The sequence below is a fragment of the Eleginops maclovinus genome, chromosome 3 (assembly GCF_036324505.1).
Source record: "Eleginops maclovinus isolate JMC-PN-2008 ecotype Puerto Natales chromosome 3, JC_Emac_rtc_rv5, whole genome shotgun sequence".
NCBI lineage: Eukaryota > Metazoa > Chordata > Actinopteri > Perciformes > Eleginopidae > Eleginops > Eleginops maclovinus.
This window is the reverse complement of record NC_086351.1, coordinates 3,734,373-3,760,291: the sequence shown is the minus strand read 5'-3', so window position 1 is coordinate 3,760,291 and position 25,919 is coordinate 3,734,373. Positions and strand designations below refer to the sequence as shown.

At 43.5% G+C, this 25,919-nt stretch overlaps 3 protein-coding genes across 4 annotated transcripts; 1 reads left to right on the top strand and 2 right to left on the bottom strand.

The window, feature by feature from the left end:
* Positions 1-233: 233 nt before the first annotated feature.
* Positions 234-11,464, bottom strand: mdc1 (mediator of DNA damage checkpoint 1). 2 transcript variants are annotated; one of them, XM_063878242.1, is made up of 11 exons: positions 11,423-11,464; positions 10,632-10,793; positions 9,909-10,508; positions 9,746-9,824; positions 8,329-9,593; positions 3,864-7,348; positions 3,301-3,432; positions 2,381-2,563; positions 2,148-2,273; positions 1,491-1,601; positions 234-1,404 (listed from the first exon to the last, which is right to left on the bottom strand). In XM_063878242.1, exons 2-11 carry the CDS (start codon positions 10,762-10,764, stop codon positions 1,201-1,203), a joined length of 6,318 nt encoding a protein of 2,105 aa, XP_063734312.1. In that variant the 5' UTR covers positions 10,765-10,793; positions 11,423-11,464; the 3' UTR covers positions 234-1,200. The 2 variants fall into 2 exon arrangements, with proteins under 2 accessions (XP_063734312.1, XP_063734313.1); XM_063878243.1 differs by lacking the exon at positions 11,423-11,464 and adding an exon at positions 11,258-11,359.
* A 1,339-nt stretch (positions 11,465-12,803) lies between these two features.
* tubb5 (tubulin, beta 5) lies at positions 12,804-17,144 on the bottom strand. The gene is made up of 5 exons (XM_063878339.1): positions 17,031-17,144; positions 14,493-14,601; positions 14,189-14,299; positions 13,842-14,086; positions 12,804-13,740 (listed from the first exon to the last, which is right to left on the bottom strand). Exons 1-5 carry the CDS (start codon positions 17,085-17,087, stop codon positions 12,928-12,930), a joined length of 1,335 nt encoding a protein of 444 aa, XP_063734409.1. The 5' UTR covers positions 17,088-17,144; the 3' UTR covers positions 12,804-12,927.
* A 1,595-nt stretch (positions 17,145-18,739) lies between these two features.
* On the top strand, positions 18,740-25,318 carry flot1b (flotillin 1b). The gene is made up of 13 exons (XM_063878350.1): positions 18,740-18,875; positions 19,789-19,839; positions 20,425-20,500; positions 20,733-20,823; positions 21,354-21,497; positions 21,598-21,717; positions 21,969-22,064; positions 22,295-22,447; positions 22,628-22,809; positions 22,959-23,004; positions 23,247-23,384; positions 23,706-23,870; positions 23,961-25,318. Exons 2-13 carry the CDS (start codon positions 19,797-19,799, stop codon positions 23,979-23,981), a joined length of 1,275 nt encoding a protein of 424 aa, XP_063734420.1. The 5' UTR covers positions 18,740-18,875; positions 19,789-19,796; the 3' UTR covers positions 23,982-25,318.
* Positions 25,319-25,919: the final 601 nt, after the last annotated feature.

The window sequence follows — 25,919 nt, the reverse complement described above, 5'->3', positions numbered from 1 at the left end:
ATTAAATAATTTAAAAGAGGAAAAGCCTGGCAAATATTAATCAGATTAACAGAGACCTTTATCAGATAAGTACCCAACCTTGGGAATGGCAGCTTGGCAAAAAACGATACAAAAATCTAAGTCTTAAATTACTTTGTTAATGTTTCCTATACTTTCAGCTCCATCCTGCAGTTTCCCCAACATAGCAACAAAAATACACATCAGCCTTAATAAAAAGGACACAAATATGCAGATTACGTATAACGTGTCAAAAGTCACACAATAGAAAATATTTAATGTTCTCATTGGTCATACTGACAGACATCCTGACAACTTGGGCATGAGATGTTAGCTATGTTACAATTCTCAAATCAAACTTAGATAATGAGTCCATATTTAAAACACCAAATGATCCAGCACGTTTGAATATTTCCTGTGTGTGTTCTGTATACTAGTCATTTTGAACATGTGTAAATGTATGTCCATAATATATTGATGTAGAAGCAGCATCAGCATTCAGGTGCCTATAAATCGCGTCTCATGGCTGGAGGTAATGGGATTGATTGAAGCCTTAATGGAGTAGGTGGTGATGGTTAATGGAGACAGAGGAACACGACTCACTGGTAGGTTCTTGATTAGCTCGGTATAAAAAGGCACTATGCACATCTTATCAGGACAGGAAACGAGCCTTTTTCTGACCCCTATCGCTTCCACTAGCCCTCCACCCAAACAGGACTATAAATCTCCTACTTCGGTGCGGTTACCTGCCAAACCGGCGGATTGAGCTGCTGAAGCACTTAGCAGGTATAGAGAGAAGCGACAATAAGCAGTGTTAATTCTTGCTTGTTATCGTCGTACAAAGAGAGGGGTGGAGCAAGGACGGATGAGAGATGGGGAATGTGACGGCTGATGGGTTATCATTTCCCACCTCACATAGCAGCAACATCATGATAAGCTTTTGCAAGTTTAAAATCTAAATTAGTAGACGAGAAAATCCTGAAATTAGATATTTGAAACATGGAAATGGGAAACTCTACAGACTACATTAGGCTTCTTCATCCACTGTCTGGCAAACAAGGATGCTTCACATTTCATTCAAGTCATTAGTACCGACAAACAGCTGGCTCACAAGTGTTTCTACGGCCTCTGGTTTGAAAGGGAATCCACGAGTAATGAAGTCCTACATTGTGTTTTTTTTTATTACAGCACACCCTGGTGGTGCTAAGTCTTCTTCCTGCTCCTTCCCCTGCCTCCTGCCGGCTGTGGGGAATGTGCAGGGGCTGAGAGTCTGTAAGTCTGAAGGTCAAGTCTCTGCTGAAGGATCCCAGTGAGGATGAACTCAGCGGTGACGACTGGCAGAGTAGCAGAGAGCGCCGGGCCACACAGAGACAGGTCCTCCTCGCAGGAGATCACTACAGTCTGAGGCTGAGAGAGGAAGTATACATAATGACTGATACTGAATGATAAGATAAAGAGACTGTTCCAAAATAATGTTTATCTACTATATTTACCTTCAGGGAGGAGGGCATGTTAGGTAGGAGGGTGCCTCCACTGCAGAAGATAATGTCCTTCATGTGGACTGGCTCTGGTTTCACTGATTTTGTCACATGGATTCCATAACCCTAAGAGAAAGAGATTCAATAAACATAACGTGTCTTTGTAAGATCACCGCAAAAAATCAATACAAGGCTTTTAAGAATGGGAATTTGTTGTACATGTGTATACCTGCCCGCATTTAGCTAGTAATGGTAGCATGGTACGTGATATTGAACTATATCTGTTCAGCTTTGATCCAAACAGTGCAGGGTAGGGAGTGACTGAAATGGAAACATTACTGCCTGCCTCTCGTGAAGTGCCCATTAAACATAAACAGTACATTAGGAATAAATGTCAAATTACTTTCCAAAGGACAAAGAGTAATGGTGAGCAATCCACACTGTGCCAATGGAAAGCGAGGCTGATGTAACAGCGATGCTTAATGGTAAAGTGTCAGGGGTTTCACATCTTGTATAGGCTGAGGATGATACACAAGCATGTCTGGAGTCACCATTTATCTCTTATCCGTCGATATTATCCACCACCCCTGTGCCATCTGCCAAGGGAAATGACCCTCTGCCAACCTCTCACTCAAAATATAAGCAGAGAAATAAATACTACGTTTACAGTACCTGTAAGAGAGGCTGACTGCTGGCGATCGTCAGAGAGTGCTGCAGGCAGAAACTGAAATTCTTCTCCTGCTCCGGATCCTTCACAACAAATGCATTAGGAGACAGGAAGCGCCCGGCCTTGCTACTCTGAAGCGCAGGAAGAAAGCACAAACACAACAAGAGCGTCCATATGAGTGCGTCTCCTTATGTGAGTGTAGTATTTGTGTATATAGAGAGGTAATATTTCAACTAACCTCAACCAGCCAGTGTGTGGTGACAATAGGGATTCCTTTAGCCAGCGCACACAGGAACTTCACGGTCCTGCGCACCTTATCGGTCACCAGACAGTTCATGTCGGCCACGCCTTTAGCCATGCTGCCTCCTAAACGAGCCAACATTTTCTCCCCTTCTTCATCCACCACGCCGGTGTATAGCACCTGAGAGGAACACACACACACACACACACACAATCACCCCATGTTACCTTGAATTTGTGAAGAAAACGTAGTCCTTTTTAGCCTTACTATTTAAAACCCTTCTGCACAAACACCATCACACTAGCTGGAGACAGTAAATGTTCAACATGCATGTAGAGTTTTTGGAAAGAAGTGATCATATGACCGTGTGTGTGTTGTGTGAGAGATTGTATACAATTTAAGTCAGTTGATCAAGAAATTATTTTTCTGTTTTTTGGATTCTTTGTAATCTTTGTGTACCTTTGTTTTTTTATTCTACTACTTCAATATCAGTACACACAATTTATGAGTCCGACAGACAAACAAACTAAATGAGTAGAAGCGGGAGGGCAGGCAGCATAGCTTATACAGCAAACGCCCTCCCGTTAGTCATCCAGTTGCAGGATAAATCAGGAAATAAATACACAATAAGAAAAATTCTATACATTTAGGAAACGAGCCGTGCAACCGTCACATACACTGATATATTTTTGCATTAAACGCTGAAGTTGGATAAGAATTCCTCGCTCCTAATGGGGAATAGAACAGTGTCGTAAGGAAGGAATCGAGCTGTTTTTTATTGATACCGAAGCTAAAAATAAAAATGTAAATTATGTAAAGCTTGGTGGTGTGATTGCACTCTATAAATGTCTTCCTTCTTAGGCAGCTGTTCAAAAATCGGACAAGTATGACCACACGTGTATGAAAACATATAAAACCTTGTAGGCCGGGCTGGCAGCTCGTGATCGACCACCGGGGGAGGCAGAGGGGAAGCGAAGGGTTTTTGCCACAGGTGACGAGTCTGCAGGAGCCTGTCGCTTCCGGGATGCAGCGCTGGTGGGAGTCTGGGGCTGTAAAATGGAAGAGGAAAAAAAAAAGGGGGGGGGGGGGGGGGGGGAGACAAGGACAAACGACAGACAAGGACAAAGCATGAAACACAGAAGGAGAATGGTGATTGAGGAGCAGTAAAGAAAGCAGCGATCATAAATGTTAGAGTAGCGTGACCACTTAATTCATTAGTGTATTAATGTTGAGACTACTCCTGTTGCTCAGAGAGTCGGAGGGGGGGGGCCGCAGACAGTCCCTGATGGTGATTGAAGTACATTATGAAAGGCTGACTCGCAGAGGATAAGCACCGGAGCCTTAAGCCAGGGTAAAAGCGTTCCTCCAGGACACAAGTTCCTGGTAAACACCTCTAAGTTTTCCGTTTGGGCTGATGTCTCTGCACTAATGTAGTTTTGTCTGAGACCTAAAAAAGTCCAATATTTAATAATTGAGTCACCTGGTGTTGATCCTGGTCCACAGATGATCCACTTTCCTCCTGCTCCTCCTTCTTCTTTTTCTGAGCCATTGAAGGTCGACCTCTGACTCTCCTCTCCACAGCTACCTCCTCTGTTTTCTCTTTACTCCCCTCCACTGCAGCGGAGGAAACACCAGCGTTCTTCTTCGTTTGAGCGCTGGATGCTCTCCCTCTTCTCTTAGCTTGCACTGGACTCTCCTCTTCCTCTGCTGCCTCTGTCGTTAAGGCTTTCTCCTTCCCTTTGGAAACTTTGTGGCTACTGCTGGAGGCCTCTTCTGCATTTGCCTCCAACTGTCTTTTCCTTCCTTTCCTTGTCCCTTTATCTCCATCACTGACTGCAGGAGCTACTGGTGTCTCCACAGTCTCACTCTTTACCGTTCTTCCCCTCACACTTCTTTTAAGCAGAGGTGATTCTCCACACTCCTGACTTGAGTTGCCTTGCTTTTCTGCAGCATTAGGCTCTAGGATATTAGCATTAGCTCGCCTGCGCCCTCTACTGGAAGTGGCCTGCTGAGAGTCTGCCTTCTCGTCCTCCTGGGGAAGCTCATTTGAGGATTCCTTTCCTCTCCTGCTCCCACTGCCTCTAGCTGTAGGTGTGAGAGCCAGCTTTAGTTCACTCTGAATATTGATAGTAGGGATGGGCTCAGTTTTCCTCCCTCTTCCTCGCTGCCTGCCTCCTCTTCCTCTGCTCTGAGAGCTCACGCTGCAGCTGGAGACTTCAGAGATGAGGGAGTTGGACCTGGACAGAGGTCCCGGAGGAGGAGTATCAGTGCTGTCCTGTTGCGTTGGCTCTGCAGCCGTCGTCCTCCTCCTGTTGCTACCTCTGGCGCTGGCTGCTGGGGGGGGTGCACTGGTCCTCTTGGCCCCCCGGCCCCGGCCTCTCCCCCGGCTCCCCTGGGTGCTCACACTTGAGGCGGACCTCTCTGAGCTGACGGAGTTGGACGAGTTGGAGCGAGATCTGGTTCTCCTGGCTGGGACGTCATCATTGGCTGAGTCTCGTTCTGCTTCTGCTGAACACGGGGCGGCAATCGTTCTTCTGGCTGCTCTTCGGCTTCTCGCTGGGGTTTTGGACTTGTTTTCTTGTTCCTGTTTTTCTTGTTTTTCCTTCTCCAATCTTTCTCCTTCCTCCTTTTCCCTTGCTTCTCTCTCCAGTCTTGCCTGGTGTTCCTGTTCAGTCCTCTCCTTCTCAAGTCTCTCTTCTAGTTCCCTCTTAGTTGCCTCCAATCTCTCTTTTTCTTCCTTCTCCTGTCCTTCTCTTGCTATTCTCTCATTCTCTTCTTTCTCTAGTCTTTCCTTCTCTTCCCTTTTTGCTTTCTCACACTTTAATCTCTTTTGTTCCTCTTCTTCTTCTTCCTTCTGCTTTCTCTCCTTCTCTAGTCTTTCCTTCTCTTCTTTTTCCACCTTCAATCTCTCTTGTTCTTCCTTTTCCTTTCTTTCCCTCTCCAATTGTTCTTCCTTTTCCTTGTGTGCAGCTCTTTCCCTTTCTTCTAGTTCCTCTCTTTCCCTCTCTATTCTCTCTACTTCTTCTTCTCTCTCAAACTCGAGTCTGAATCTTTCTGGATGTTCAGCTCGCACTCTTACTTCCTTCTCTTTTCTTTCTAATTCCTCCCGTTCTTCCTTCTCCTCATTCCCTTTATCTTTCTGTTTCCTCGTAGATGTTTTCCCTCTGGTTCGTTTACCCTGCTTTGGCTCCTTCTCTTCCTCACTCTCCTCCTCATCAGGCCTTAATTCTCCTCTCCTTCCTCTGGTAGTTGGAGCTTCAGAACACTCTCCCTGCTCCTCTTCTTGTAATCTTGCTCTTGTTCTTTTTGTTCCTCTAACAGCGGTGGCACTGTTTCCAGCTTCAGATTGTCTCCCTTTTTCCCTCGGAGGCTGCCGGCCCGTTCTCATTTCCGTCTCAACAGTAGAGGCCTCTGAGTTTGTGAGCGGTTGTGTTTCCTCTTCTTGAATTTGCAACGGCTTTGCTTTGCTTTTACGTCGACCCAGAATTGAGTCCTCATCTACACCAGCAGAGACTTCAAAACTAGTGAGGGGCTGGCTCTCTTCTTCTTTAAGCTGCTGTACTTTTCTTTTTCTCCGTCCTGGAAACAAGTCCTCTTCATCACTTTCACCATCTTCATTTCCTTCCATTGGCTGAGTTTGGACCGCAGAGAGCTCAGAGTTTGTTTGTGTCTGCTCGTCTTCCAGCTGCAGTTGCTTTGCTTTTCTTCTGCGTGGACCAGACATGCAGTCCTCATCCTCACTTTCCTCCTCCCCACTTGTAGCCATGGGCTGGGTTTCAGCAACACCCATGTGCAGGGGCTGGGTTCCAAGAGATAGCTCTGAGTTGGTGAGTGTTTGTGTCTGCTCGTCTTCAAGCTGCAGTTGCTTTGCTTTTCTTTTTCTTGGACCCAGAATTGAGTCTTCATCATCATTTTGTTCGTCTACAACAGCAACCACGAGCTGGGTTTCACCAGCAGAGACTTCAGAACTGGTGAGGGGCTGGCTCTCCTCTTCTTTAAGATGCTGTGCTTTTCTTTTTCTCCGTCCTGGAAACAAGTCCTCTTCATCACTTTCACCATCTTCATTTCCTTCCATTGGCCGAGTTTGGACAGCAGAAAGCTCAGAGTTTGTTTGTGTCTGCTCGTCTTCCAGCTGCAGTTGCTTTGCTTTTCTTTTTCGTGGACCTGGCATCGAGTCGTCATCATCACTTTCCTCATCCTCACTTCTATGCATGGGCTGAGTTTCAGCTACGGACAGAGCTTCACTGTGGGCCTTCTTCTGAGGTTGATCTGCTTTTCCATGTTCTTCTGTTCCATTCTGTGGACCTGGCTTAACCTGTAGTACACAGGAAATCTCATCTGATTCTTCATCTGAACTCTCTTCTTCCTCAAAGACAGGCATTAGTTGGGTTTCAGCAGTTGCAAGAGTAGAAGAGGTGGGCAAACTGAAAGCCTGAGTGTCAGCAGTAGCATTGTTTTTGGTCTCATCATCATCCGTTTCATCCTCTGAATCGCTGCAGGGCTTTGTGATATATGCCTGTGTTTCTTCCAGGGCAAACTCCACCTGACTTTCTTTTTCAGACATTTCTGAACATCTGGCAGGCTCCTCTTCATTTCCATAAGACTGTGTAGCCTCCAGATTTGGATCATTCTCCAAGGAGGCTCTGTCTGCATTTGAGGCGGCTGCATAGGCCTGGGTATCTTCCAGTCCCCCACTCCCGCCGACAAAAGCTTGAGTGCTCTCCATAGCTAGAGCCTGGGCCCGACCCTGCAGGTGGCTGCTGTCAGACAGTCCCAGCTGGAGAAACGCTTCTCTGCAGGAGTGTTCTCCTCCTTCATCACCAGAAGGCTCCTGTGGAGGGGTTCCCTGACACTCTCTGGTCTGAAGAACGAAGGACTGCGTCTCGGCTACGACAAAGTCCTCATCCTCCTGACTCTCTGAGCTGGGAGACAATAGTATTTGTCTTCCATCAAGGGCTACGGCACCTGGGAGACAGAGGAGACAAAATAAAGAAGGTCTGTAAGGATCTCTTAGAAACAGAAACAAAGTCAAAAGTGATTGACTTATGTCTAAATGGAACCACAGAGGGACTGATGAAAGCCTGAGTGTCTGTATTTTCTTCTATTATCTGTCTTCCCTCTGAAACCATCCCAAAGTCAATTAAAGTAAGAAAACGTAAACTATTTCATGTTAAGAAATATTTTCAAAATGTCAAACAATATATAAAGTGGATAAAGTAATGGTGATGATGGTAATGATAAGTCTACACATCCACTTTAGATCACAAACAAATGGAATAAAGAGTTCACATTTTTGAAGAATCGATTAAATATCTCTTGATTGCTGAAGTCATTTTAAACATTCTGACCTATTTCTAAACATTGGAAATCTGCTATTGTGTTACTGTATTATGTTCCTTTCCTCTTTTCTGTTTGAACACTTGATAGAGTTTTTTTGAGGTGTTAGAAGAGATCTAAAGTAATACTATATGTAATCCAGGTTACTTGACTGTTGATAGATTTTTACAGAGGTTCCCTGAACGCCTCCCTGACGAGCATCTCCTCCGCATGAAAGCGAGAAGGTGTTAAGAAATGAGGAAAAGTTGTTTTAAATATATAGTATATTGTTGAATGCTAGCGAGGACAGCAACTTTGGAGAAAAACAAGGATTATTCAATATCCAAAACCTCTGTAAAATGAATACAATAAAAGTTGTTTTCCACAGATGGAACCATTTTCAATATATCAGTTGGTCAAAAAGTTCATTAATTTGCAGCTTTTTTAATAGTTGATTATTTGTTAAATTAATTTAAATTCTTAGATGTAATGATTTTTTGGGGGGGAATTATGGGAATTATTTACCATTTTATTTCACTTTATAAACCAAACAATGAATCAACTGTTATCTGCATATGAAACAATAATGAAAATTCCCGTGACTCTCATTTGATTGATTGACACATTACCTGTTACGAATACAGGTGTCGAGCAGTTCTGCTGTAGAGGAATCATCACCTCAGGTGTGATTTCTCTCTGCAGGCTGGGAATCTGGCCCTCAGCTGGATCCTCCAAATCCACCTCCTTATCCTCCACATCTGTCTCACTGTCCTCTTTAAGGTCAGCTGCAGGTGGCACAATGGATTCGTCAACATCTGTGTCGGAATCATCTGAGCTTGTACCAAGATCAACTGAAATGTCTGAGATAACAAGAGGTATGACCAAAGAAGAATCATCTTCCACATCTGTGTCGCTGTCAGACCAAAAATCCAAACATGCTCCTGGTTGTGCAGTGGTGCATGATTCCTGGGGAGAAGACACCAGCGAGGGTTCACCGAGTGCTGGTGCAGGAATAGCTTCATCATCTGTATCACTGTCTATTTGCAGGCTCTGAGGCGCAGCGGGGATGGACTTTGGCCTAATATCTGACCTAGTGGAAGTTTCATCTATTTTAGGGTATTTATTATTTGTTCCCTGTTCCTTTTCTTCTTCTTCATCATCAATATCTGTGTCACTGTTGAGGTGGATTTCTTCCACCTGTGTTAAAGGAGCAGAGTCAGCAGTTTGTGTGCTCTGAAGGGACGGGGGTTTTGCATTAGTAGCAGCGTCTGACATTGCATCATCATGATCATCATCATCACCATCCACATCAGTGTCACTGTCCATTGTGATGCCCACTGGCTGAATGACTGAAATCACATGAGGTTTGTTGTGGTCAGCAGGGGAAGACAAACTTTTGGGAACTTTGTCTAAGGCATCATCGTCCTCATCCACATCTGTATCACTGTCCATGTGAAACTGGGCTGTGTCCGGGGGCTGATCAGCTTGTTGGTTTGAAGGCAAGGTCACAGGACATGCAGATATTACCGCCTCCTCTTCCTCCTCCTCCTGTCCCTCCACATCAGTGTCACTGTCAATGTCAAATACAGGGATGGGATCTGTGAAGACTGATGGTGCGAACACAGGCAATTCATCTTCTCCAGTGAGACTCACATTGCTTCCCTGTTTCATTGGCACATGGTGTCCCCTTTCTTCAGACTTTGTCCCTCCCAGTGCTGCTCTTTCTTCCTCCCTTTCTTCCTCCTCTTCACTGTCGTCCACAATCTCAAGTGTCTTTTTGTTATTCAGCTGCTGTCGCCCCGCATCCATGTATGTCTCCTTGTTGCTGAAGCTGACATGTCCGTGAGGTCTATTTTTAGTAGAGGAGGACAGTGTGATGGGACTTTCATCCTCGCTGTGAATCAGAGGGAAAAAAACATGACTGGTATTAGAATTCACAAGTAAAATAAGGGACACACTGCATAAACAAACATATTTTCACCGAGATGCATGACTGTGTTATATACAGATTTTTGTTCAAAGATTAACTGGATGTTGCTGCTTTACCTTTCAGGGACGATTTTGTTTGTGGGACTCAGGAATGTTGAACATGTGGGACTTGATTTATGGGAGTCGGAATCAGACACTATAAAAGATAATAAAGATGTAAAACCGATGATAGAAAAACAGGACTTCTTGATTTCTGTTTGTAGTAACATAATTTACTTACCTATAGCCTTCCGCCTTCTGTCTCCTCTTTCTCCGTCTGAGTCCGAGTCAGACTCTGGGACCAGGCTCCCTTCCGGGTGGGTCGGCGTTTGCTCGAAGGACAGGACACTGGTTATGCCAGGGGTCTTCATGGTGTCCCCCTGATCAGGTAATGACACCTTAGCTTGTAGTGTACCTCCGTTGACATATTTCTTGCTGCCTGTGCTTGTGTAACCTCCCTTTTGTCCTGAGGCATGTGGCAGCCTGGCCTTCACCCCTGAATTTCTGCTCACAGGTGTCCTCATGTCCACTTGAGAGGAGACTGCATCTACAGCGCAGCTCACATACTGACATGGGATGTCTGCCACCACCAAGCTGTCACTTTCACTGAGGGCATAGCGTACATTAGGTGTCATTTTCATGTGGCCCTTGCGGGTTCCATTCATGCTCCCTAGGTCCCAAACCAAAGCCTCTATGTCCGCTTCACTGTGGCGGCCTCCTTTCCTGTACGCTGAGATGCAGATGGTCGCGTGCTGCTTTGATATTGAGGGTGCTGGCAGGGGCAGGGTGCAGGTGTTGGGGTCACGGCCCAGGACATTATCTCCCAAAAAGAGGGGCAACTCTGGGAGACAGAGAACACCCATCAGAAAAAAATGTAAACAAAAAAAGACAAGTTAAGTTACTTCAAGTAAGTGCATCAATCAACAAACAATAGTAGCAATACAAGCAACAGAAAGCCACTCACCAGTTTCAGGTATGTGTGCATTTTTTAAGATGCACAGTTTAGCCAATGGTCGTCCCCTCTTGTTTTCACTCTCATCTTCACTTTCCTCATCTGACTCCAAGATTGAGTCACTGATCATCTGAGTAGCATCCATTCCTCACACAGCGTAGGACAGGACGACTACTATACTTAAGACACAGATAAATGTATGTTAAAGCAGTCTGTTTCCACCAACGTTCGCTTTAATTAGCCTTGACAACATTGCTGGATATACGCTAACTACTGTTAGTACACATTGCTGTGAAACACCATGCAGTTACCATTAGCCTGAATAGCTAATTGATGATTTCTTTGCCATACTTTTTTTTGTAATATTCTGCTTAAATCCTGTTTGTAGCGTAAAGCAACGCTGGCAACACTTTGATCAAACGTGTATCAACACGTCAACACATCAAATCATTACTACTTCCGGTCAGCATAAAAACAAAACTACGCAAAAGACGTCAACTGACAGTTTTGGTTATTATAACGTCTGATTGAAATATAAATGTCATAATTGACCTATTGATTTTTTTATTTTTTGCTCTCGATTGTCAAATAATATCCTCAATGTTAACCTCATCAAGGAAGAACCATCAAGAAATTACCATGAAAACTATGAAGGAAGCACCATCGATGTTACAAGTGGCTTGACCGTTATACACGCAACTGCATGGCGAAATTGTTCGAATAAATGCCAAGCTAATTTTGCATTGTTTTCGCCCTACAAATTTGCCACATATTCGTTAAAAGTGTACACTGCTGTTACCTACCTCGCTTTGGAGATCTGCAAAAAAATAAACACACACATCCTGGAAAGAATCGACAACGCCCACAAGTGGTGTATGACGTGCATGTGATTGGCCAGTTAACCGATCACTCACACTGTACTCTGTTGCTATTGGTCATTTAATCCCAGCCTCACTTTAAAAGTTTCTGACTGGACCAACATTCCCGCACAACCGGAGCCTACCTTAAAGGAACCACACAGAATTATAGGAAAAAAAACGGTCTTGTTAATTTACACAAATATCCTCTACGACACGAACTAATATATCAATAAAAACTTAATGGTAAAGGTTTTAAAAATAGTTTGATGTCTTGCACATTTAATAAAGCGAGCAAAATGAATTCTGCAGATATTGGTTCATATTCCATTTTCATATCTTTACACACACATAATTTAGGGTCCCCAAGAAAATGAAAGTGTGTATGTGAATATATGCAGCCCTAAAGAACAACTTCACTTCATATCAGAGGGCTTGTGGTAGTTACTGCATTATTACCAATAATATTATTATGTCAGTAGCCACTTTATGTCCTGGGGTTCCTTTGTATGATAGCCATGTCATGCCTTGGGCACCAGCAACAATTGTAATTCTTATGTTTATATGCTTATTTATGGTATAAATGTAACTAAAGAACCCAAACCCAAACCCTTATATTATTTTTGGGGCACCTACATCTAAACACCCATGCACCTGAAAGGAATTTTGTTGCAGAACACAACAAAATGATTTTTGGAGTAGTAAAATCATGTAAGCTTTTCCGTTTAAGAGGATGCAAAGTTTTTAGATGGAACTGTACTTTTTAAATTGTACATTTGGATCAGAAAAGCAGCTGTCAGTGAGCAACGACCTTATGTTCTTTTGATTGACTCGTAGTTGTGAGGATGTGGCTTGGGCGGGAGAAAAATGTTGGCCTGACTGTATCATGTTGCAAATTGGTCGTACACCCATAGCCACCATTCTTGCCTAAGAAGTCGAAACCTCAAGATATAACACATTATTTATTCCAACAATAATATCCGGGAACCATATTTGACCCACTTAATGTCTGCACTCAGAATTTCTGACCATAAACCTTAAACTGCCATAACCAAGCATCTCAAAAGGGAATGATGCAGCAATTTTTCCTACAACTGCAGGAAAAAGCACATGAATGCATCACTATCCTCCTACAAAAACAGCTGACCTCAACAGAGTTAACATTCATTCATCTCTGATAATGCGCTTGGTATCAAATCCTTTATATTTCTACTGTTTTGAAATGTGATTTTGTTTTGAGTCTTAGTTAATGTTTTATCAGACAAAACACATCTGTTATGTGCAAGGATTTAAGAAAGGCAAACACGTTTTCATTTGACAGCTTTATTTGAACTGAATCACAAGGGATTTCTAAGGTATGCTATGTTTGTTCCTTCGTTACTTTAATGGCTGTTTTTTTGTGTGTAGTGTTACATTTTGGCATTGACATCTTGACCTTCACATTTTTATCTTCAAGCATCATCATCAGCCTCCTCCTCAAATTCGCCCTCCTCTTCGGCGGTGGCATCCTGGTACTGCTGGTACTCGGACACCAGATCGTTCATGTTGCTCTCGGCCTCGGTGAACTCCATCTCATCCATACCTTCTCCGGTGTACCAATGCAAGAAGGCCTTGCGGCGGAACATGGCTGTGAACTGCTCTGAGATGCGCTTGAACAGCTCCTGGATGGCTGTGCTGTTGCCAATGAAGGTGACGGCCATCTTGAGTCCACGGGGTGGAATGTCACAGACGGCGGTCTTCACATTGTTGGGGATCCATTCCACAAAGTAGCTGCTGTTCTTGTTCTGGACGTTGAGCATCTGCTCGTCGACCTCCTTCATGGACATGCGGCCGCGGAACACGGCAGCAACGGTCAGATAGCGGCCATGACGTGGGTCGCACGCAGCCATCATGTTCTTGGCGTCGAACACCTGCTGGGTGAGCTCGGGGACGGTGAGGGCGCGGTACTGCTGGCTGCCTCTGCTGGTCAAGGGAGCGAAGCCAGGCATGAAGAAGTGCAGACGGGGGAAAGGCACCATGTTGACAGCCAGTTTGCGCAGATCAGCATTGAGCTGGCCAGGGAAACGCAGGCAGGTGGTGACACCGCTCATGGTGGCGGACACAAGGTGGTTAAGGTCACCATAGGTGGGGGTGGTAAGTTTCAGAGTGCGGAAGCAGATGTCATACAGGGCTTCATTGTCAATACAGTAAGTTTCATCTGTGTTCTCGACGAGCTGGTGGACTGATAGGGTGGCATTGTAAGGCTCAACCACTGTGTCTGACACCTGAGGATAGAAAGCACAGATTTGTTTTCAGTCTCATGATTTTAGAGGAGAAAACCTAAGGCAAGAAAAACTAAAATTAAACTTATAAAAGAGTACATTACCTTGGGGGAAGGCACCACACTGAAGGTGTTCATGATACGGTCGGGGTACTCCTCGCGGATCTTGCTGATGAGCAGGGTTCCCATACCGGATCCAGTTCCACCACCAAGAGAGTGGGTGAGCTGGAAGCCCTGCAGGCAATCACAGCTCTCTGACTCTTTGCGGACCACATCCAGGACTGAGTCCACCAACTCAGCTCCCTCTGTGTAGTGACCCTTGGCCCAGTTGTTTCCCGCACCGCTCTGACCTTGAGGGGAAGAAGAGACATACAGGTGAGCTAATCTATTCCCCTGCTCATAAAAGGATTTAGTCTTTCAGTATCATGAGAATAAGGATCTATTTCACCCACCAAAGACGAAATTGTCTGGCCTAAAGATCTGCCCAAAGGGTCCGGACCTCACGGAGTCCATGGTGCCAGGCTCCAAGTCCACAAGAATGGCACGCGGTACATATTTACTTCCTCCTCGAGAAAAGAGAAAAGACAGGGAGAGAGAAAACAGACCAGCTCAATAATGCGGGAAACCACAGTCTTTTGCATGACAGCAGACATGAGAAAGTGTGTTAAGTTATACCTCAGATTGAAAAAGCAAAGGTGAATATGTGTTCTCATAATATCCCCTTTATCTATGTAAGTTGTGAGGAAGTTGACATACCACTGGCCTCATTGTAGTAGACACTGATCCTGTCCAGCTGCAGGTCACTGTCACCATGGTATGTTCCGGTGGGATCGATGCCGTGTTCATCGCTGATCACTTCCCAGAACTGCACACACAAAAGGGAAGGTTTCACATGACTTGCAGAGAAAATACACATGTTCCCATTAGCAGTGAGGGTTTTTGGGACTGGGGACCTTAAATGAGGAAAATGGCGATGGGTTTGCGCTTTTGGATTCTGATGGAAATTATACTTTCCCCGTTCACAGAGCCATATATTAACCCATTTAATACAATGCAGCTGGTAATATCTACATAGACATAGATTGATGACTCAGCAGAATGCATCTCTTTCAGATGTGCAGAAAGAGAGAGCACAAAGGGCCTTCACATCACCGCAGGGGCAACACTGGAAATTAATTGCATGCGGCCACACTTCACTGATTGTGTTCAGATCTGTATTGATGTCTTGTTCACTCGCTATAGGCCACACTCACAGTGTGTGTGCATTAAATCCCATAAGCGGTTGTGACTGTTCGTGTGCAGGCAGTCATTTGCGTGCACATGTTTTTATGGTGTCTTCCTCCTTTCATGCTGCCGGTGAATTTATGCTCACAGCAGCAATAGGAGGATTTGGAGTAATCTGGATAAGCGGGCTGTATTGCTGCTCAGTACTTAACAGACTGGGAGTCTGCTGTGGTTTAAGTATTATGACATTTTAAAAAAAAAGAACATGTAAAACTGAAATGTCCAAGTGACCTTAATATGAGGCAGATCACAGCAGGATAAAAAGAACAAAGAGTTCCAAAAGAATGACCTTAAGACCGGAAAACTAACAGACATTTGAGAGTGACGTGTAAGATGGTTATCACTAAAGACCTAAAAAATAATCATGGTGAAAGAATGAGGACAATAAGCAGGAAGGCAAACCCAAACCCTGACCTATTTCACCACAATGTAACTCTTCAGCAAATCCGTCAATCACATCCACTGGACATCTGAGTCAATGAGTCCTGGGGGAATGGAAACAAATTGAGACCTGCACTGTCACTATTTGGCAACACAAATAGACAAATGATACTCCATGCTTTGAAAGGTGGGGTAGACATTAATGTACTGCATTAACTCTGAACCCAGACGTCTACAGGTACACAGGACTTCGTGCATTTCCTATTCAGTGTTCAAATTAAATAAAAGCACATGGTTATATGTTGCGTTGATTTCCTATTGCTAGTCTTCCAGGAAACCAGCTGCAGTTGCATATCAAGTCAATTGCGAACCCAATGACTTCACCCACTGGGCTTCAGCTGTTTCTTCCATTCCTCCCCTATCCCACCCTTAATTTGGTTACAGGAAAGAAAGGACATTGATTACAAAAGGCAGGCCCCGCTTTACTGGACATTACAACATCTGTCAGCAGCGTATCCTTACAGTAATGATGATGTATCCTTTAATATATGGGCCATTGGTAATGTGGTCTCCAATCTATATTTCAATACTGGGGCACGATTCCTGTGTGGGCTTGAGATGTCCCACTTTAACATATGCTAATGGTAGCTAATGATCAGTTGTAGAATAAAAAGGAGGATAATAAGTCAGGGATAATAACTGCTGACATGTAGTGTGGCAGACTGCTATTGTTAATGGGTGTGTGATGTGCTATTGTCCTTGTGAGGCAGACTTCAGGGCCCTATAGGGATACTATATGTATGTAAATGACTAAATATATTATATGAGTGAATTTCTTAGCTTAAGAGTTATTGCAGATGAGTGCTCTTTATAAGTCTTATAAAAGAAACAATTCTCCAACAATTCTCCCCACCACAGCCTTCCGTCACCCCCCTCCCCTGCTTTCTGAACAGCTGAAACAGCAGTCTGCATCTGCACCCTGCAGGAGGAAAAGTCTAATCAATATATTGATCAATTAGTGATTTTTTTTGGAGAAGGGCGGGGGTGAGCTATCCCACAATCCTATCTCCCACTTATTGTCTGAATTAGCAGCCACATCTGTGTCTGCCAGACAAAGAGAGCGGTTCCACTGACTCTGAAGGGTTTGGACCAGTGAAGAATAGACTGATTTTTTTTTCTTTTCCCCAGACAACATGAGATGAATCCTCAGCTGTTGAGACGCAGACGCTCCTGTTGTTGTGTGAACAAAAACCAGTCGAGACACAAGAGCCCCGTTATACCGTTATTTCTATGCGAGTAAGCGGTGTCTGCTCCACATCCACCCACCCATCCTCCCACCAGCTACTGCAGTGCACGGGAACCAGACAGAAGAGCACACAAAGAAGCCTCAACAGTTGTGAATCAACATTTATGAGTGATGTTTTATAATGTAAAATGAGTTTAAAAGTATTTTGTGTATGAAAAGAGTGTTTGTATTCATGCACAATGAGACAAAAAGATGTCCTTTGTCTTAATATAATGAAACAATAAGCTCCATAAATACTTAAAATAAACTTTATGTCCTGCATATGGTGTTTATTTTTATTTTTTAAAGAAATAAAGTAATTCTCAATAGTTGTAATTTCTTACCTTGGCACCAATCTGGTTACCGCACTGGCCGGCTTGAATGTGCACGATTTCCCTCATAGTGGAGGCTAAAGTTTTACAGTGACGCGCAGACAGACGAGGAGCCGACCCAAGACTAGCGTGGAAATCGCCGGACAATGCATTTATAATGTTGGAGCGCTTCCAGAGCAGGGGCCGTGCAGTGGGCGGGGCTCACATACCCAGACTCGGCGGTGATAGGCTGAGCACACAGCCCCAGAGCTCGTATGAGGAGGGGCGCTGCTGCAGACCAGGGTGTGGAAATGAGATTCAGAGATTCATCAGGATTTTACCAGCTGGTAAACCCAGTGACATGTCTTTTTCCAGAGGTGAATAACCCATCAGCAGTTTTGGAAATCACTCTTGTTACTGTAACACTCCCTGCAGAGGAGGCAGATGGCAGACATTTCAGTTTCAGGCTAGAGACAAGATGGGGTCAGTCAGCCAAGCCCCTCTCGTCAGGGTCCTTTGTCTCAGCACAAGGCCAATGTAGAAGCTCCCAAAGACCATTTTTATCACATTGCATGATCTAAATGATTGTTTAAATAACTATTTGTCTGTCAAACTGTTAAATCACAGCTTGGTGTCTCAGTAGTCCAGGACTCTAGTTACACTGGGATCTAGTGCATTTTTTTCTTTGTAAGACATGTGCACCTGTAATGGCTAAGATAAACTGGGTTAGCACCTGTTATAACACCTGTTGAACTGGCGACCCTACGATTCCCAGTCCAAGCCCCTACTGACTGAGCCACTGCTGGACAATGTTCAATGATCAATGTTAATGCAAGACTCCAATGTGCACATTATGTACTATTCAATACATATAGCACATGCTGGGATGCACCTACTTTAGACGTTAGTTGAATCCATACTGAATCTATATTGTATATTAACACTAATTTATACAGACTTTGTTTAGACATCTGGCAGCTAATGCCTTGGGCAATGCAATGAGGCCAAGGTCAACGGAAATCAACATTTTCAAACCATCTCAAACTGCTCGAAAGAGATATTTTAGATGGCAAAATGACTGTTCCTTTTACTTGAAAGTATTTCAGTTACCACTTCATTAGATACACATTTAAAATGTAATACAAACCAACGTAAAGTGTTCACTGAAGTTCAAACAATAAAAATGTTTGACTTTACTGGCAATGTGAGGATTCAATCATGTGTTTGAAACTGACGTCATACTTTAAGCTTTCAAAAAATGTCATGTGGGAGTTTTTTATTTATGTGACTCTTGACAAAATGCATCAAAATCTATGTTTTTGCTTATCATTCACATATACAAGACTGTTAATACAGAAAACAATACCTTTGTTGTGGGATTTTTCCTTTCATAACAATAGTGGCATTACATTAGCTGTTACAAATTCAGAAATTGAATGAATCTGTGATGATCATAGCTGAAATTGGCTATATTTAAATATTAAATATTGATCCCAGAAAATGTTAATATTAACATATAAAATATAAGATTACGGAAGAGGATAAGGGCCAAATGTGAACATGTCTTTGAGATCCGATCAAAACAAAAGTGTTTAGTTCTGAGATTAAAGTTAGAATTGTGAGATTTCAGAATAAATATATCATTTTTTGACTGCAATAAAAATGCTAGTAAAGTGGAGGTGCAGTTATCACTACCGACCGCTAGATGGCGCCATAAATACGTAATCAGTTTATAGACGAGGGGCGTGGTCACTGCACACTTCCCCCTCTTCTTATAACAGACATTTTTGCCATTCCAGTTGACCGTGGCAACAGAAAACTGAACTCGATATATTCTAAATAAAAAGAGGATTTGCTTTTTGTATTGACTCGACACCGGTAAGTCAACGAACAGTTCGCTTTCTTACATCGTTTAGCTGCAGTGTATAGCTGTGCAATAGATAAACGCAGGTCTGTTTTCCAAACGACCCGATTTTCCAATGTTGGTTTAAGCTAACGGTAGCATGCTAGTTAGCTTTCTTTACAGACCATTACTTGATTTTACATTTACTATACTGCATGTCCGACGTTATTGGGTTTTTCTTTTGCAACCTATAATCCACTGCTCGTTAAGGAGAATAGGTTATGGAATAGGTTATAGAGAAACCCACTCGCTGTAATGGGGGAGGAGCAGTGTGTCTGACTGGAAAACATGGAAGCTGGCTTAGTTAATGGAGGGTTTGGCTTGAATGATTGACATGTGTCAGTTGTAGCCTGTGAGTTACTACCAACAGAAAAGTAGACAATAGAAAGCAGACAGGTGTGGAGGGACATGACGGAAGTGTTGAAAAAACAAACCACATGTTTAATGCTAGATATCACGATGCTGCGTTCACTTTCAAAGTGGTGCAGTCTTGTGTTGTTTTGGATCCATTGAGCTGTGTTCTGTTCAATACAGAAATATAAATATTAGATTAGATTGACTTTATCCTCCCTAGATATTTTTCGGTCTCATCAGGAATTACACATCAGATGAGTACAATAAAATACATGAAAATGGAATAAAGTTCAAAGATAAACATATAAAATGAATATATATATATATATATATCAACAATAGAATATATGCATAGCTATAGAGTATCCTTTGGTTTCCAGATTTGTAGTTGCATTTATACAATATAAGTTTTTCATTTTCACACCCTTTTTTTGGGGTGAAACTGGAACCCAAATGCATCCATAGATGTATTGTTTTCTGTACTGTTCATTCTTGCTAACCGGATCTTGCTTTATTTGTTTTCCGTATAAACAGATATCAGGATGTTTTACACATGTGGACCCAATGAAGCCATGGTGGTGTCCGGTAAGATTTATTCTTCCCCCCCATCTCGAGGATGCACGGTTATTTTTCCAAATCATACAGGATGTTTTGAAGAATCAGATAATGAAACCCTTCATATTCCATGATGACGTAATACTAAAGGTCACTGCACTGTGTTAGTGTCATACAATCCTGTAAGAAAATGAGACGAGTTTTGTATACAGTGGTCATGTGATTTAATCATCACGCTGGATGTTGAGCAATAGAGTCAATATGGTGTAAACTAGGAATGTTCCTTTAACAATCAAGCTGTAACGAATCAATAGCTTTTTTCGTATTGTTGTAATCAGGGTTGCAGGGTGAGGACACGTTTCTTTTAATTATTACTTTTCTAAATGCGTTCTGCAGAGAAGGGAGGCTGGCGTTGGTCACGGTTTGGAATGAGAGATAACACGAAAATATCGCTCGTATTTTTTTGGAAGACCGTAGTTAAGGTGGCAGGCATGCGTTGCTTAGGCGGCCACCTAAGCTGTAAAGTGCTGCGGGAAAACCTGATATTAAGTAGCTGTATATTACTGAGTAGTAGAGTACTGTATGTGTTATGTATTTTCCTCTCCCTCCCTCCAGGCTTTGGCCGTTCTCCTCCTCTAATGATTGCTGGAGGAAGAGTGTTTGTCCTCCCATGTATTCAGAAGATCCAGAGGTGATCCTTTATAAGTTTCTATTTCTCTTTCCATTTCAATATAGCTGTCTGATTTTATGTGTTAGTCAACGAAAAAGAGAAATGATGGTCACTGATGTAGTTTCTGAAGGCTGTATCCATCACCAGGCTGCTTGGAGGCTAATCATTTTCTGTCTATGTTGCTCTGCTTTTTCATTCTTGCTCGTTGTTATTATATCTCACCCTTTCTTTTTTGTATCTCCTATCTTCTCAGGATTGCACTCAACACTCTGACTCTTAATGTGAAGAGTGACAAAGTCTACACCCGCCACGGGGTCCCTATCTCTGTCACTGGTATTGCACAGGTATGCTCTGAGTATACAATCTCCATGAGGCTTTTATTTAATGCAGTCCAAAAGCTGTGCATGTTTCCACAGAAGAAGTTATTATAATATATAAAAAAATTAAGAAGTATTCATAAAATAAGAGGAAGGGAACAAACTATCCAACATAAACAAAACAAATGAAACTTGTTCACATTTTTTTTCCCAGAGCATACTACGGCACTATAAATAAACCCAGAGCCTGCGGATATACAGTTCATTTTGACAAATATTTACTGTTCGTGAACAAGGGACAGGAAGATGACACTTGATAAAGGTCCCATGCTGAATGTAGAGAGTCAATGAGACGCCCCCACATGAAAATAAAATGTGCAAACTGTTCTTTGTAAAGGAAATTGCATTTATTGCACAATACAATAGGAAGAAAACAAACCACACATCCCACAGGCGTCTGTACGTTTCCTGCTACAAAATGATACATTTAAATTCAGATGGTGTTCATTTCCAACCAGCTTCTCATTTCTCACATTTTCTTTTCCTATCTTCTCCAGGTGAAGATCCAGGGCCAGAACAAGGAGATGTTGGCCACCGCCTGCCAAATGTTTATGGGCAAGTCTGAGGCGGAGATTTCCACTATTGCATTAGAAACCCTGGAGGGACACCAGAGAGCCATCATCGCCCATCTGACTGTGGAGGTCAGTGCACTGACTTCATATCTGCCCATCAAAGAGGCTTTATGTTGATGACACACTAATCACTGAGTGAATGCTCATATACAACTATGAATGTGTGCAGGAGATCTACCAGGACCGTAAGAAGTTTTCCGAGCAGGTCTTCAAGGTGGCCTCATCTGACCTGGTCAACATGGGGATTGGCGTGGTCAGCTACACGCTCAAAGACGTTCACGACGATCAGGTATGTTTGGGGTTCATTTTCTGCCAGGAATAATGACAGAAAACTGATGATTTAAAACAACACAAATGAATGGAGCAGAAGAAATCTGGGTTGTCGCTGTGAGGCCATTTTTTGTAATTTAAAAGCTTTTAGTCTCTCAGCAGACACCCAGCTGCTCTTTACATTAGCAAATTAGGGCTAAGTGCTTGTGGTTTTTTCCGCCTAATGCCCTCCCTTCCTTGTTACGCCCTCTGTCTCTTTCCTTCTCTCAGGACTACCTTCACTCTCTAGGTAAAGCCAGGACAGCTCAGGTGCAGAAGGATGCCAGGATCGGAGAGGCTCAGTACAAACGTGATTCTGTCATGAGGGTAAAATCAGCCTCTCATTTGATCCCTCTCATTCTTCAAGGTTTCAAGGTTTCAAGGTTTTATTTGTCATATGCACAGCAGATACAGCGTATACGTTGGCAATGAAAATCTTATGTCGCGTGCTCCTCCAACAACTCAACATACATTCTGCCTGAGTGCTCACATTAATTATCGGCAGAAATTAAATACCACAATTCCTCATTTTCTGTCCTGCTGCATCCTCTCTACAGGAGGCCCACGCCATGCAGGAGAAGGTCTCCGCTCAGTACAAGAACGAGATTGAGATGGCGAAAGCCCAGAGGGACTACGAGCTGAAAAAGGCGGTCTATGATGTGGAGGTCAACACCAAGAAGGCTGAGTCAGAGATGGCCTATCAGCTTCAGGTACAGTTACCGCTCTGCTCTAAAGCTAACTGTGTTTTTATGCTGGTGACATGTTGTCTGGTCAGCTGGCTGCTTGGGTTTGTACCTAAAGGAATAATCCAGACTGGAGATGATACCATGATACTTTTCAGTGGTTCGAGGCGGAGAGGAATTTAACATTTCGTACACTTCTCTTTTCAGGTGGCCAAGACCAAGCAGCGCATTGAGGAGGAGAAGATGCAGATTCAGGTGGTGGAGAGGACGCAGCAAATCACTCTGCAGGAGCAGGAGATCACCCGCAAGGAGAAGGAGCTGGAGGCCAAAGTGAAGAAGCCCGCAGAAGCAGAGAAGTACCGTCTGGAGAGGCTGGCCGAGGCACACCGGTGAGTGACAGAGACAAAATACAGCTGTAGATCTGCTGAGAGCTGAACATCTATCAAACACAAAGACAAAGTGCTGTGCTTCCAACACTCAAACAGGACCAAGAAGTTGATAAATATCCCACTAACACACACTTCTATCTTCACTCCAGCCTGCAGCTCATCATGGAGGCTGAGGCCGATGCCGAGTCCATCAAAGTGAGTCCTGCTGCATGTCCCCTTAAAACCCTCCTCCCTTCCTGTCTGCCCACTCCATCACATTACCCCACCATGATGACTTCCAGAACATGCACTCTAAACTAATATTGTGATCTTGATTCTGGATATCTCGTGTGTGTGTGTGTGTGTGTGTGTGTGTGTGTGTGCGTGTGTGTGTGTGTGTGTGTGTGTGTGTGTGTGTGTGTGTGTGTGTGTGTGTGTTTGCGTGCGTATGTATGTAGATGAAGGGAGAGGCCGAGGCGTTCGCCGTTGAGGCTAAGGGCCGCGCCGAGGCCGAGCAGATGGCCAAGAAGGCAGAGGCCTTCCAGCAGTACAAAGACGGAGCCATGGTGGACATGCTGCTGGAGAAACTGCCACTGGTCAGTCTGAGGGAATAGATAAATGATGGAGCTGTGGGGGGAAATGTAACAGCACAGAGTCATGATGAAAGGCCCTAGTTTTTGTTTATTTATAAATGAGTTTCAGGTAATTAATCTATAATAAGGTCATTAGATCTTTTTGAATGGTGATGTTTCTGGTAGCATTTTTTAATTGCCGTTGTCATGGAGGCTCTTTACATAATTAATTCACATTTAGTTCATTTCTTCCTGATATTGAATAGTTCTTACATCCCTAATTGTTGTATTACATTTACCAACAACCACTTAACCACCTTAATTCTCCTCCTTCTTGCCCTGCAGATAGCGGAGGCGATCAGTGGGCCCCTGTCGGGAGCTCAGAAGATCACGATGGTGTCCAGCGGAAACGGAGAGGTGGGAGCATCCAAACTGACCGGGGAGGTTCTAGATATCATGACCAGGCTGCCCGCCGCTGTGGAGAAACTCACCGGAGTCCGCATCGCCCAGGTAAGCGGGAGGTGATCTTGTGGAAGTCAAATGTCGGACGGAAAGTCAAACCGGTGTTAATTATCTCCTGTTTCTCCCTCTGACTTGCAGGTTGGAACAGCTGTTTATTAAGAAGAGAGGAAGTAATCAGAAGAGATGTCATAAAATATTCAGACTCGGAGCTCCACGTCTCCTCCTCGTGCCTATAACCACTAATGGCTGCACCGTAGTCTCGTCCCATCGTCTGTATGTGCATGTTTCACTTCTGTCTGTCCTGTTCCCAGTTCCTCTTCCATCCAAACAGGATCTTGTGTGTGGTTTCTTCCATGTCCCTGATCTGAGCTGTTGTGCTTTCTGCTGTGGGTGACAGCAGAGCACTGGCAAAGGGATGCAGCTTCTTTTTTTTTTTACCAAAAGAGAAAAGCCTCCCAGTTTTCCTATCATTGTTGTTTTATACTTGGTCAGGCCAAGTTTTTATTTTGAATCCAAGCGGCAACTAGCTGCATAGGTCAATCATCTGTCATTTATTTTATAATATAGAAGATATTTATGGCTGTAGCTTTTTTGTGCCTTTCAATTAATTAAATGGTGCTGGCTCTTTATCACCTCGTAGTTCTGTGTGGGTATATCGTTGCTGTGGTTGGAAATAATTTACCCAACACTACCGTCTTTGTCCGGTCAAGAGACAAGTTTACTACACGTCGCTTTAGTGACTGTTACCGGGCCCAGAACCATATCACTGGAAAATGTTGTTTAGTTTCAGAATGAAGGGGGGCGGAAGTGGTTGAAGGTAACGAGATAAAGGGGTTTCCAGTAGAAAGCAATGAAAGGATGTTGTGGTGGGAGAACATTTGACTGCTGCAGTGTCTACTGGAGAGAGCTCATCACTCACTAACACGCCTGCTGCTGCTTTATGTGCTTGCTGCCTAGAATTTGAACTGACATAGGGGAGAGAGTATGTTTATTTTTGTCGTATTTTTCCTTTTGGTCCTATAATGTGATGCTGAGTTGGATAGATCATGTCAGATTGTGGCTCTTGCATGTTGGATAACATTCCAGCACCTCTGATCTGAGGCTTCTTCTCTAAACAGTCAATTTTTTCCACTGGCCATGCCATATGCATTTTGTTACCCCCAAGTGCCTGTTCCTACTAACCCAACGGACTAAACTTATCTTTAGCCTACTCTTCTTCTGTCAGGGAATGTTCTCTCATATCTCAACTGATCCTAAGCCATGGGCCGTCACTAGCGAGGGCCGTAGATGAAAGCCAAATCCGTCTCTACTTGTGTTGTATGTTCTTGTGATTAATCTTCTACTTTCCTAACTCGTTGATGCATGTCTCTACTTTAAGATGACACAAGTAGTTATTATATAGCTTTGAAGTTGTATACAAGTCCAATGTTTGAGATTTATCTGTAGTGAAATGTTTGATTATAATGTAGACAATAAAGTATGGTTTAATCACTGAAGCCTGTCGCCGTTTGTGCTTCTCTGGGGTCTCATTTATGACCTCATGGAGCAGACTACAGGAAGATGAATCTGATCAATGCCCTAATAATAGTCCAGATCAATATGTTTGGGACATTTGAAAGTCGTACATCCAATGTGCTGCTTGTATTAGTTATATCATTGCTAATTGAATATTTTGGTAATGTACCGTTACAGAATGTCTTTCGGAAATGACTGTAGTAAAGTATTTTCCTCTTTTATTAAAGAGGCCCTACTTTTCCTGCAGTGTGTTTTATAGGTTTCTGTGCATATACATTTTTCAGTTTCACTCCCACCATCACCCTCCCACCCCCCTACTGTTCACTCACGCTTCTATTGGCTCCAACAGATTGTACGTGATAATATATTAAGGCTAAGGGGCGGGACACCTTTTGGGGGTTGATCAATCACAACCGAGCCGGGCCAGCTAACCAATCAGAGCAGACTGGGCTCTGGTTTCAGACAGAGGGTGAAAAGAGGTGCTGCAGCACAGGCAGTATGAGAAACATAAAGAGCTTTTTGAACATTAAAGCATGGAGACATGTCACAGTAGACACACTTGCAGAGTAACCAGGTGAGTCA

Coding starts and splice junctions, on each gene's coding strand:
- tubb5 (XM_063878339.1), bottom strand. CDS start 17,087: ATGAGGGAAATCGTGCACATTCAAGCCGGCCAGTGCGGTAACCAGATT. Junction 14,602..17,030: donor GTAACCAGATTGGTGCCAAG/GTAAGAAATTAC, acceptor TTGTGTGTGCAG/TTCTGGGAAGTGATCAGCGA. Junction 14,300..14,492: donor CTACTACAATGAGGCCAGTG/GTATGTCAACTT, acceptor TTTCTCGAGGAG/GAAGTAAATATGTACCGCGT.
- flot1b (XM_063878350.1), top strand. CDS start 19,797: ATGTTTTACACATGTGGACCCAATGAAGCCATGGTGGTGTCCG. Junction 22,810..22,958: donor AGGCTGGCCGAGGCACACCG/GTGAGTGACAGA, acceptor TCTTCACTCCAG/CCTGCAGCTCATCATGGAGG. Junction 23,005..23,246: donor CCGATGCCGAGTCCATCAAA/GTGAGTCCTGCT, acceptor GTATGTATGTAG/ATGAAGGGAGAGGCCGAGGC.
- mdc1 (XM_063878242.1), bottom strand. CDS start 10,764: ATGGATGCTACTCAGATGATCAGTGACTCAATCTTGGAGTCAGATGAG. Junction 9,594..9,745: donor AACAAAATCGTCCCTGAAAG/GTAAAGCAGCAA, acceptor TCTGATTCACAG/CGAGGATGAAAGTCCCATCA. Junction 1,602..2,147: donor GCAGTCAGCCTCTCTTACAG/GTACTGTAAACG, acceptor TCTTTCTCTTAG/GGTTATGGAATCCATGTGAC.